At 45.4% G+C, this 12,015-nt stretch overlaps 1 protein-coding gene across 2 annotated transcripts in view; it reads right to left on the reverse strand.

Annotated features, from left to right (window-relative positions):
- VILL (villin like) overlaps positions 1-12,015 on the reverse strand; it is a 36,683-nt gene that overhangs the window by 16,701 nt on the left and 7,967 nt on the right. Inside the window, exons 2-7 of one of the 2 annotated variants that reach the window (XM_075746761.1) lie at positions 9,252-9,300; positions 7,332-7,413; positions 5,746-5,820; positions 3,444-3,640; positions 1,756-1,864; positions 1,339-1,449 (exon numbers count right to left, since the gene is read on the reverse strand). In XM_075746761.1, the coding sequence (XP_075602876.1) occupies positions 1,339-1,449; positions 1,756-1,864; positions 3,444-3,640; positions 5,746-5,820; positions 7,332-7,413; positions 9,252-9,262 (585 nt within the window). In that variant the 5' untranslated portion in view covers positions 9,263-9,300. The remainder of the gene's footprint in view (positions 1-1,338; positions 1,450-1,755; positions 1,865-3,443; positions 3,641-5,745; positions 5,821-7,331; positions 7,414-9,251; positions 9,301-12,015) is intronic. The other variant, XM_075746762.1, reaches the window with a different exon arrangement.

Raw genomic sequence — 12,015 nt, forward strand, 5'->3', positions numbered from 1 at the left:
ACAGATCTCTGAAGGTTCTAGTGTCCTCCAAATTTAGCTATTAAAAAAGGACATGTGTCTATAATGCCTGCTTATTAACTAACTCTCAGCAAAATATTGCTTATTACAGTCACTACTGGTCCTTGCTCCCGCAGGGCACAGGCGTGAGGTAGGCACAACAGGCGTTGCCTATGTGTGACTGTACATAAGCAGGTCCAATGATCTTGTGAGATGGTCTGGGAGAGAGACGCACGCGTGCTGAGGACAATGAGGCTGGATGCTGCAGAACTGCAGGACCCTGGGTGCCCCGTGGTGACATTTTACATTTAAGTGTTTCAAGTATTTGAAAAACATGGATGGTTTCTGTGAAAAAAAGCAGCATGAAATGCCAAGCAACTAATTAGGCTGAAATCTCCCTTTTTTCATTTAATTATTTTTTCCATGACTCTTACTGCAATAGCTTTGAAAGGGGCCTAGGAAATGACCTGCTTGATTGCCAGGCCTGAGATGAACCACGGCCTGTTCCTCACAGCTGCCATCCCTCTACCTGCTCCCCCTCCTCTGTGTCCTGAGGGTTTCTTTGTCTCTTCTTCACTCTCTGTTAGATCTTCTCCTCTCACCATTGTATCTTGCAAAATCCTCTTCCCTGTGAAGCTTCTCCCTCTCCTAGCTCATCAGGTAAAACCACGTGAAGAGCAGACCCACCTGCCTTTTAATGTGTATAATGACTGGCTATGAGTTTGGCCACCAGCTTTGATGATGACCCATTGATATATCTTCCTTTATTACATCTCTCTATCTCGGTTCCTCTATCAGTAAAATAAGGTTACTGACCCCTTTGCAAAGTGCCTTAAGAGCTATAGATCAGACCTATCAATACCTGGGTTATGTATTCCTACTTGTCTCATACTGATCAAGCTGGAATTCCCTGTGATGCTTGTAAAAAAAAAAATAATTAAAATTCATCTACCCCTGGGGTAGTTGTTGCAGCTAAACCTACTGGCGTTGCTGACTTCTTAGTCCTATGTCTTGCAAATTACAGGGCATGGAGGGATGGAGATGGACCTCCCCAGAGGGAGCTGGATGCCTTTCTGGAGCCGGAGCTAGTGATGTGCCCATGGCCATGCGTGAAACCCAAGCTTAGGCCAGGTCTGAACTGAAGCAAAGCACTTCCCTCGGCCTCTGATACCAGCAGATGGGCAAATAGAAGATTTACCATTATTTTCTGTGTTCATCTATGTGTTGCTGGTTTTACTGAGATTTTCACTATGCAAACATTGATTGCTGGTTCATTTTTCTTTTCCCCCAGGCATCCAAAAAACACCACCAGTAGACTATGTGGCTTTTGTCTGTACTCACCCTGGATTTCTCAGCAATGCTGCAGCTGGGTCCGTTCCACTGAATCAGCACTTTCCCGAGGTCCAGCAAGAAAACATCACCCTTATTGAAACTGTCCCAGGAAAGCGCTACCTGTCATCAGGAAATGAAAGTGTTTGGCAAACTGAGGAGGACAAGAAGAGCTGCAGGAGACAAGTCACAGCCATTGAGAACTTGCCCTTGGGGATGTAACAACTGGTCTGCAATGACATGCTCGTTTCTCTAGCACTCAGCTATTTACTGAACCCAACGGCTTCTCTCATGATAGTACCAAAGCCTCTTGTATTAGGGGTCCTTGAGCAGAGGTGAGCTATCTCGCAGGCAAACCTGGTTGAAAATGGGTGTAGGAGGAGAGGCAAGGAGAAATGATCCATAAGGAGAGAGGGCTCTTCTTCTTACCTCTGTGGCTGTCACATGCTTCTTCCCCTTGACATGAAGAAGACGCTTGATGTTGTACATATTGGTCTCCACGTGCTTAAATCCTGAGGCTACTCCTCCCTTCTTGTAGCTGTTGCGTAGCAGGGGATAAAGAGTTAGAGCTGGTTAGAAGACATCTTCCCCTCTATCCTCTGAGAACATCTCAAGCTTTTGGTGATGACTAAAGAAATCTAGAGCCAATACAATCTCAAAGGCCTAGAAATGGAACATCAAATGCTGCTGTATTGCCTCACTCTACTGTTCGTGGTTCCTGGGCAGACCATGACTCCTCACAGTGTCCATCTGCCTGTTATGGGTGTTGTTGCTGTGCATCTTGGGAGAAAGTGTGTAGATGAACAGGCAGATCAGGGAGGGCAACAGAAACATAACAACCAAACTGAAAATACCATTAAACATGGCAATGGCATCTCAGAACTGAAATATTCCATAAACATTCAATTAGAAAATGAAACATGTTTTGCAGAAAATAGACTTGTTGCTAAAATTTAGTTTCATTCAAAATAGTTATTCTATTAAAAGTAGCTTAGATACGAAATTGTTGCCATAAGCAGAACAAAATGGTAAAGGGGTGCAAGACACCTTCCTTCTCTCAAACTTAATGTACTAATTTTGTTGCCTTTCCATCCTTGAACACACACTTTGCAATAGCTGCTGTTAGCACTGTATTGCCTGACTGTGTGATGCCATCCCCTCCTTTCTGTGCAACTTTGCAAGGAACACACAATCACATCATGAGAGGACGTGGTCCCCCAAGAAAGTCCTGGAACCTTTTTGATGGTTTTTGAAGTCTTACCCACTTCCACATATCCTAGACCATTTTAGAAAACAGATCCAATGCTCATTCTTCAGATCTTACAGTAATAATTAATGCAATATAATTTCATTTGTGGGAAAGAGATGATTGCTGAAAGTTTTATAGGTTTTTGTCATGTGGGTCATATATGTATTTTATCATATCTTGGAAGAGATTGGCAAACACGGTCAGGTGTCTGACAAGTACTTCAGACTTGTTTGGCCCAGTTGACCATATCCACAGGATGCTCCAGTGATTAGTCCACCAGTCAAGGCGTGAAAAGAGCCTGCTTTAATTTCTCATTCTGCCTCAGACTTCCTGTTTGACCTTAGGGATGTGGTTTAGACCAAGATGAAGTCTAACTCATACTGATTTCAGAGGCAGATAGGTTTCCAAATAGACTTCTAAACCTACGTGCTTTTGAAGGTATCTTTTAGATGGCAGAATTCAGAGTCAAACTTTCCTTGCACTACAGGAGTATTACTCCCAGTGTCAGCCAAATCAGCACATCTCCTGAAGGTGGATATTAGTCTGAAGTGCCCTCAATGGGCACATTAATCTGAAGTGTGTGGAGGAGAGGAAGGAATACGCTATGGTGAACAAAAAGGAGGTTAAGATGCAGTTAAAGCAACCATCTGAGAAAATGATCAGTAGAAGGGAATGACATGGTTCCAGATTCAATGCTTCCAACTAATTTTTTCAAAATAGGAAATTTTTCTTCCGAATATTGACCAACTTCAGTGCTGATCCTTATTTTTCAGATATTTGAAATGTTGATGGCTCTGAGATACGGCAAAGCAGAGGGAACCCCAGGGACCGTGACCCACCTCGTTGCAGGGTATTTCACGCTACTCACATAATGCCATTGCGGAAATAGCTTTGGAAGGTCTCAGACTCATGTCCCTGCACTTCTCGGTGCTGCACGGGGTTCCCCCTGAGTGCATTGTCCAGCTGGGTGATGTACAGGGCCGCGGCACCTTGCTCATCCTGAGATGAATCCTTGCCAATCCAGTAATGCAAATCAACAGCGGAGCCACGGGATGTTCTTTTGGTCTGGAAGAGGTGGAAAAGACGAGTCAGGATGAAGACACAGTCCCTATGTGTGTTTCAAATAATGTCACTGGCCAGGGAGACCTGGCAAAACCAAGTGACCATGGAGGCCTTTCCCAGGGCTTTTCCCAGTTCTGCCTTTCTCCTGAGCAAGGGGAGACAGGACGGAGTCCTAGGATGCTCCCTGGGAGCTCAGCCTAGACCCAGGGACCTTATTCAGGAGAACATTTATGGGTTTTATGTACATAATGTACTGAACTGGAGGATGTTTCTGTCTGATATTCTTTTATAACTCTTGTTATCAAGGAAAACTGAACACCGGAGCAACTGCAAAAATTAATGTGTTCAACCTGTCTTACTTTTGTAGAGTTTGATATTAAAACTTAAAGGGGACTCTTCTCATAAATCACCTTTTAAAATATAATTTGCTATTTATTTGCCTGGAGATACTATCCTTTCTTTCCTCTTTCCCACATCACACTACATAGTAACACAAACTGCCTCTGAATTCCTGCTGACTTGCAAAACAGACAAAACTCCAAATGAAGCTGAGCCTGTGTGTGCATGCTGTGATTCATCTTATTACAGAAAAACCTAATAGCCTAGAAAGAGGAGGCAAGCGATCTGAGAACAGGTGTGCTTATCGTTATGTGAGTTGTGCCAGTTATTTTTCAGCACCTACTGTGTTAAACCCTATCATGGACACCTGGGAAAGGTAATAAAACTCATTTTATAAATTGGATTTGACAGTAAGTTCTGTTTATTTGCTTTGTGCAGTGATACCACAGCGAAATACAGTAGAAGAACTTGAATAAAATACAGCTCAGTTCCTCTAGGCACAGATAATTAATTTGTGACAAAATCGCTTTATTTAATACATTGCTATTGAAGACAATCAAAGTCCCATTGCCCTGCGGACACTCCTTGTTTGGAGAGCCTCCAGTGAAGATGCAGAATGCAAAGATGAGTATTTTTACCCCCACCCCCCCCCCCATCTGCAGGGGCAAAGGAGAGTAGTGGGCTGATCACAGGCTTTTCTACCCGGGGAAGCTATTGCAACATAATCTGAGCCTGTGAGCATCGAAATCTATACTGATATCTATAGTCAGCTCCTTGCAAGGACACTCATATTCTGTTCTAAGCATGTTTTTGGGTGGCTGCTACCAAATTTTTCAGCACATGAAAGGTGGCATAAAGGCACGTGCATGGTGAATTAGAGCAGGAGACTCAGTCTGCATCGCTATCCCAGCCTGCTCTCCCAGCGTGACGTATAGTGAATGTGCATTTGTTTATTGTGGGATAGTTGAGGCTTTGCTGTCTCTTGGCTGACGGAGATGTTTGCAGGAGGGACACTCAGACCCAGGAAGTGGGAAATGCTTCTGGTTTCCACCACATGGGTGTTTTTTAATGCAATGGGGCCTGGATTGCTAAATGCAGATGAAGAGATTTGGAAGGAACTCTAGGAGCTGAATGCAACCCATCATCCTTCCACAGAGCTTTGGAGCACAAGGCAGTTTGCACAGCCCATAGAGTAGAGTTGGTTCTCAGAAGATCCTCATGTTTCTGGTTAGCCTTGGTTCAGCTGGTTGCAAGTAGGTCTGGACCAAATTTGGGTGGGACAGATGAAGTGTCCTAATGGGGACACGAGAAGGACTGCAGAGCCTCTGTGCCACTTGTGTGACGCAGAGTGGCACACCTCCATAACCCACATCATCTGCTGAAAATGAGATCTTCCAGTTGGCCACCTCTCACATCCCCAAAAGACTCCCATAAGTCATGCCAATGTGGGCCTTGGTTTAGCTTGCCAGGAATGTACAGGCCATTTTGCCATGTCTGGACATGACTCAGTTGATTAATAGATAAATAATTTTAATAAATTACTAAGTTAATGGTTCCTCTGGACTTCTGATTTACTAAATGTACAGTGTTGTTGCAACAGCCCTGTTAAATTCGGATGCATGATCAGATGGTGAACACACGTGCACAACCACTTTTACCCACAGTGCTGCTCTCACCAGTGAGGATACCCAGCATCCAAGTCGGAACTAAACAAAAAGGGTTGAACCAGTTGCCTACCAAAGAGACCAACGTTTGTTAGCCTTACTTACGTGCAGAATTATGTAACAGTCCCCTTCAAAAAAAGTCCCATAAGCCTTTTCAGGTACAGGAACCATCTTCATATTCTGTAAGAAATGAGTGTCATTGCTAGAACTTCAGAGCCGAAGTTGGTGGGTGTGAAACAGGACAGCTGGGGCACACGAAATACAGGTGACAGAGTTTGGAGAAGGAAGAACCAGGGCTGTGCTTATAGGCTGGGAAAAGTCACTTCAGGGGGAAATCCCAAAAGTACTAAGGAATGAGAAGGAGCAAATGATAATGCTGCTTGGCCAGATTGACAAGTATTTTTAACTCTCCTTGCCCCTCTGCAATCCTGTAGGTCTAGAGCAAGACGACTTAGTGGTCAGGCCAAAGTGCTCCAGAGCTTGCGTTTGTAGGAATGTCCTCACTTTCCCAGGGGAGTGAGCACATCTCTTCCTAGGTTTAGTTTTGGGGCATGTTTTTCACTCGGTATCCCTAAGTTCAAGGTTAACTTTCAGAGCTTTGTTAGGATAACCACTATGCCAGGGATACATAGCAACTAGCAGTGCTGAGAAAAGACAGACTTGAGGAGACTGATGTGTCCCTCACCCCTCCAGACCCTAACTGCATGCTTCATCTGGTACAAATGCACAACTAACCAGCCATGCCTGCCTAGCGTAGGTGCCTGATGTGCCACCCATCAGTACACAAGCAGTTCCTGGGCTTGAACTGGCTTTGTGGTTCCCTGGAATCAGAGCCATACATTCTTCTGGTAGCCTAACTTGTTTCCCAGCACACCAACCTGACCCTTGTGAACCGACACATCTCTAATTACAGATCCTCTGGAAAGAATCTTAGTACAGTGCTTTGGAGACAAATGGAAAGGCAAAGACCCTGTGATACTTGAAACATAGCTGGGATCTGTAGAGGGCCATCACTACTTGGAGACACGTGTTGGACCCCCTTCCCCCTGCTCCCCTGAGTGGACTCTGCACCTCATTCTAAGCCCTCTTGCATTGCAGGGAAATGTTCTTGGCGAATTGGGACAGAAAAAGGCAGAATTGAGCACAGTCTGGCTTCAAACCAAAAGCAAACACCACATCAAGCAGAAGGTGACCTTGCAAGCTGCAATATCTCTCCCTGAAGTGACCCATCAATCAGAGTGGGAAAGATAAAGATGAAGTGCAAATAGACTCCATGGGATGCCTTTGCTGTAAAAATGGGTGCCTTCCCCATGGCAGCTGCTGGTATAGGCTGGGGTTACCTATGCATAACCCCTCTTCTTGGTGAAACAGGTAATCCATCCCCAGTGTGCTAATGCAGACTTGCATAGGTTCCTGAAGGGGGTGAGAAAGCCTCCAGTGCTGGAGGAACAGCTTCAGTCCCACCACATTTGTATTTCCTTAGTCAATATTATCCCTGTTTTACAGAGCAAGAAACCAAAGCAACAATATGTTGAAAGTTGCATAGGGAGAATTTGGGTCTCCTGTTTCCCAATGTATCTTGTCTGTAACACCCTCTTTTCCTGCCCAGATTACTTCAAGAATATCTCTTTCTTGAAACATATACACATACACATGCAGAGGACATATGCCATCATTGCCTCTTGTCATACCTCTATGCCCCATATCTGCAGTCCCAGCTTTCTCTCGATAGTTGGGAGATTTGTGTCACCGTCTGTCATCCTGCAGTCTGTGCTAGAAGGGAAAGGAAGAAGAAAAAACAAAATAACTATATAATTGGATACAACAGTAAGTGTTCCTCTTAAGGTCAGTGGAGGTTTAATACAGATAATCCACACCATGAAGTGTCTCTATCTCTCTGCTGACTATGAAGAGAGAACAGCTGTAATTATCAACAGTTAGGTGGGATGAACCCGCACTCCCAGGCTATCCATGATTATGGGGGGCCAAGAAAAGTGTAGGATCACAGCCCAGCAAAGACTGGATAGGAGACCATTGTTCTTGTGTGGGGTTATTCTTCCTTTATTTGAGTAGGTGGAAAAGATTTGCCCGTGTGTTGAACGTGACATCAATACTGTTTTATTCCCACCATGGCACGAGGGGTGGCAGAGACAACAGTGGACCTCCAGGAGACCCATGCCCTCTTAGAGCAGCCGCTGGAGGTCAGGTCAGGTACTCTGGGGCACTGGGAGCCTAAGGAATAAAGCCCTTCCACTTCAGGACGGGATTCAGGTCTAAATTTATACACCTGCAAGGTACCTCAGGGCAAGGCACCAAGCTTTCAGCTCCGTAAAGGTCAATGGAGACATAACCAGCACAGTCAGCAGAGCGTACGGAACGATCATGGTCGAGCACCTCCCTAGGCTCTGCTGCCTGTATGTGGAAAAGGTAGGTTTCAGTTACCCACACAAAGGCATCTGGGGACATTTGAGATGTTTTTCGTATCTCCAGCTGCCCCTCTGATGGGTGAAGATCTCCCATCCATCCTCTATCATATCTGCCAGCTGTGGAAAGAAAAAAGGACTACCCTTAGCTCTGCTCCCTGTTCCTACTGCTTGGATAGCTGAGGTTTTGCTCAAGTAGCAACTTCTGAACCCACCTTGTTTACAGGGCAACCTCCTGAAGCAAATCAAACACAAACCCAATGTATATGAAAACACTGGGTTGTATCCTAGCAGAGCTAGCTGGCCCGTGGGGCACAGAAGGTGCCTCCTGAGCAACTCGGCTCCCCTGCAGCGGCCACGGGACAGATTGTGTTTGTGTAGGGGCAAGACCCGTATCAGCTGTTCCTGTGTGAATCAATCCTGCCCACAAATCAAGGCCCAGCTTCAGGAGAAAACACGGCTCACTGATTTCTGTGTTTTGCATTCATTTGCTTCGCCAGTGCGCTCCCTGATTTGCATTTGCTCACGACAAACTGAACGATTGTACTATGTTAAAAACAACAACAACTTGATTGACTGCATTTTCTTTTCTCTGGATGAAAAGGCTGCACTGATTGTAGGCCACGGCCTCTCCTCTGCTCAGCTGTAGGAAACCACCTACGAGAGGGAACGGTGCCATGGCTGCCTCAACTCGGCACAACAGCTGAGCCACGATAATATGAAAAATAAAAGAAGCTATTGCACAAAGCCATGGAAAAAGCTTCTTCTGAAGGAGGAAAAGAACAAAGACAGATGATCCCCTGCCAGAAGGCGTGTTTGTTGCTCGTGTTATGAGAGCATGGAGAGACGTGCTGCATGCACTTGGCACCATAAAGTCATAAGAAGCAATGGTCCTTCTCCTGAAGAGTTTGCACACTAAGAGCAAGCACAAAAATTGCTGTTCTAAGCAGGAACACTGGTCCATCCAGATCTCCCAGAGCCCAGAGCTGCCAGACCCTGGCTCCTTGCACAGGCAGTAGAGAAGCAGGTAACTCCAGGGGTGTTTTGAGCACAGTCCCAACACCTCTCTGCTTACTGAGCAGTTGGGCAGCACTCAGTAGCAGGAGTCAGACATGATCATTCCTTTCTGAATACAGATATATCTGAAGGACTGTGGAAGACTGAGTCCATGTGGCCTCATGTACCTACCAGGAGCTCATTCAGCAACCTTCATCTCCCTCTCAGGTCCTCCAGATAGCTTCCAGGAAAGAAGACAAAAGGCAAAGAGAAAAAAAAAGACATTTTTCATCTCAATTCCCTGAAAGGTAATTGAGACCCACACAGATTAAAAGCCAGATCCAGGAAGATATTTTAGTGTCTACAGAGGAGCTAGACACTTTTCTGAATGGGGTCCTGACTCACCTACTGTGAAGTCCAGGGTGATCAGGAACTGATGCCAAAAACATGATCCCGGTTCTGATCTTTAAACAAAAGACCTTTCCTTTCTTTCAATGTGGCATTCAAAAGGTCCCAAACAAACCCAAGTGAAGCCTCCTTCCCTCAGGTATGTTTGTAATTTATTTAGGGTTTTCCCTTCCAGCATCAAAACAGGAAAAGGCTGAAAACAAAGCCAGTAAAGATGTTTATATGTGAGGGAGAATTCAGGGGGATGAAGTTTTTTAGCAAAACTGACACTGCTCCCTGTGGAAGGCAGCAGGCGTCTTGCTCGCCTGCTAACAGTGCAGGAAACCGGCAGCTGGCCAGCTGTGAGACACAGCTGGCCCCCTTCTTCTCCCAGCATCCCAATCTCTAATGTCAGAGGAGTTAACCCAAAGGATGCTGAGATTCCTCTGTGCACAGACAGCTGTATTGGACAAAATCCTCCCAAAGCCAGCAATGCTCTACCAATTCTCTCCCAAACCTTTTTGACTCAAAACAGGGATCTTGGATCTTCTCTGATCCTGGGGCTTCTTTCTCCATCTGAAACCTGGCCATTAGCTCAGGTCCTCACTTTTCTGGGAAATACTGTCCCTCCCTTCCTCCTTAGTCATTAAACTGGGGGGATTGTGAAGCACAGACAAGTTTGGCTGTTTCTTTGGCCTTTCCAGCTTCTTTCGGCTGGTGGCCAAGTTAGAAATAATAGGAATATGACTTATATAATCAGACAGTACATTTCATTAATGATTTAATGTGGGTTTTTAATCAGATGAGCCCATAATTCAACTCCTGTCCAGACACAAAATCCAATATTTATGGAGTGAAAACTTCCCATCTGTGCTGAAACCAGGAAGAGCAGAAACTTTTCTAATTTAAAAAGAAAAAAAAAAAAAAAAAAGGATGTTAAGAAGTTTGGGTTCAGTGTGGGGTTTCAACAACGATGTCCAGGTCAGTTGTTATCTCAATCAAACCAGTTTTGCCCAGTGCTAGGTGAAATGCAAATTGGCAAAATAACATGAGTCGACCACCTCTGGGACAGGAATTCACCGGAAAAAAAAACAAACGGTTATGAGGATGGACATTTGCTGCCTTGTACACAAACACAGCTTTACCTTCAAAGGGGGAAGAGAGTCACTAAAGCAGCTGTAGGTCCCCCCTTTCCCTCCACATTAGTAACATGCAACTACCCCATTTCCACCTCCAGGGCCAGACATTTCCAGGGACTCTCACAAGCAGGAAAAGAGGAGACAAGTTCACACCACGAGCACAGGTTGAGAGGTGGCCACTGCATAGCAAAGGCAACCTCTGGCTTGGAGCTGCTCCACTGGCTCGGAGCTGCTCCACTGGCTCATCACCACTTGGTTAAGATGCCATAAATTAAACTGCGAAGAGCATGTGAGGGCAGAGGACCTGGAAACCAGATGTTGGTGGCTGGTGTCTGGGGTAGATGTCACCATCAGGACAACCTGGAGCTTCCAGAGCTAAAAGCAAAGGCTTCCCTGACATGATCTGAGTAATGAGGCTGGTAGGTGAGGGCAGATGGATCTCTGTTACACCTGCTCCCCTTCACGCACTGCCAAAATTACAGCAATGCTCCTGCTTGCTAAATATGATCCCCATCCCCTCTCCAAACAGCACAGTGTGGGGAAAAGCTTTGCCTTCAGGAAGGACTAGATGACTAATTAAGTGTCAAGGTCACTCCCAAGATTGGTTAATGAGTAACAGTTGGGGTGGAAGTGCCAGCAATCACTACTTCATTTTGGTCGAACTGGTACGTGTTGAGAAAGCAGACCTAGCAGGACATTTCTTCAGGCAGACTTAGGCTGTTTGGGTGGGGAGGGAAAATAAGGACTCAGAAGGGGGATAGGAGATCATTTCAAACTCCCAAAGTACGTTCTGAATTAAGCCTGATTTGGCTTGTCTGGGTTTTGGCGACACACTTACTCGGCTGTATTCACGGTAATAAAAAAACCCCAGTGAAATGACTAATGCTCTGTACAGCTTCGGGAAAATAGGAAGCAGCTGTGGCTCCAGCCTTTCCAGGCTGAAAGACTTAATTATTGGGAATACTTGGACTGGCATTAGATGAGGTAAACCAGGGCTGTTGAATTGCTTTCATTGTCTCCATTATAGTTGGGCATCTGGGCCCAAGTAGGTGCCATTTTTGTCTGCAGAGAGGACAGCAGTTAACTCTTGTTTTGTCCAGAGGAATGAAATTCAACACTGAGTTACCTTGCATGGCTCATCAGTTACTGCTTGGGACCTTTGCTTTGAACAGTTACTGTGCAGAAGTAAAGGACTCAATCAATATAAGCTGTCTTATTTTCCTGTTGCAAGAGGAGAAAAAAGTGGCTTTTATCTCATGTGGAAATGATAGGTTGGGAGGTCCAGCAATGGGGCTTGTCTTCTGTCTCATCTTGTCACACACTCAGTCACATAATGTCCTCCTCCAATTTTTTCGGCAGAAAGGCAAAGTTTGCATAGGTGAGAGCACCGGCGACATGCATATCCAGATGTGTATGCGTGTGTTGGTGAC

This window comes from Balearica regulorum, chromosome 2 (assembly GCF_011004875.1).
Source record: "Balearica regulorum gibbericeps isolate bBalReg1 chromosome 2, bBalReg1.pri, whole genome shotgun sequence".
NCBI lineage: Eukaryota > Metazoa > Chordata > Aves > Gruiformes > Gruidae > Balearica > Balearica regulorum.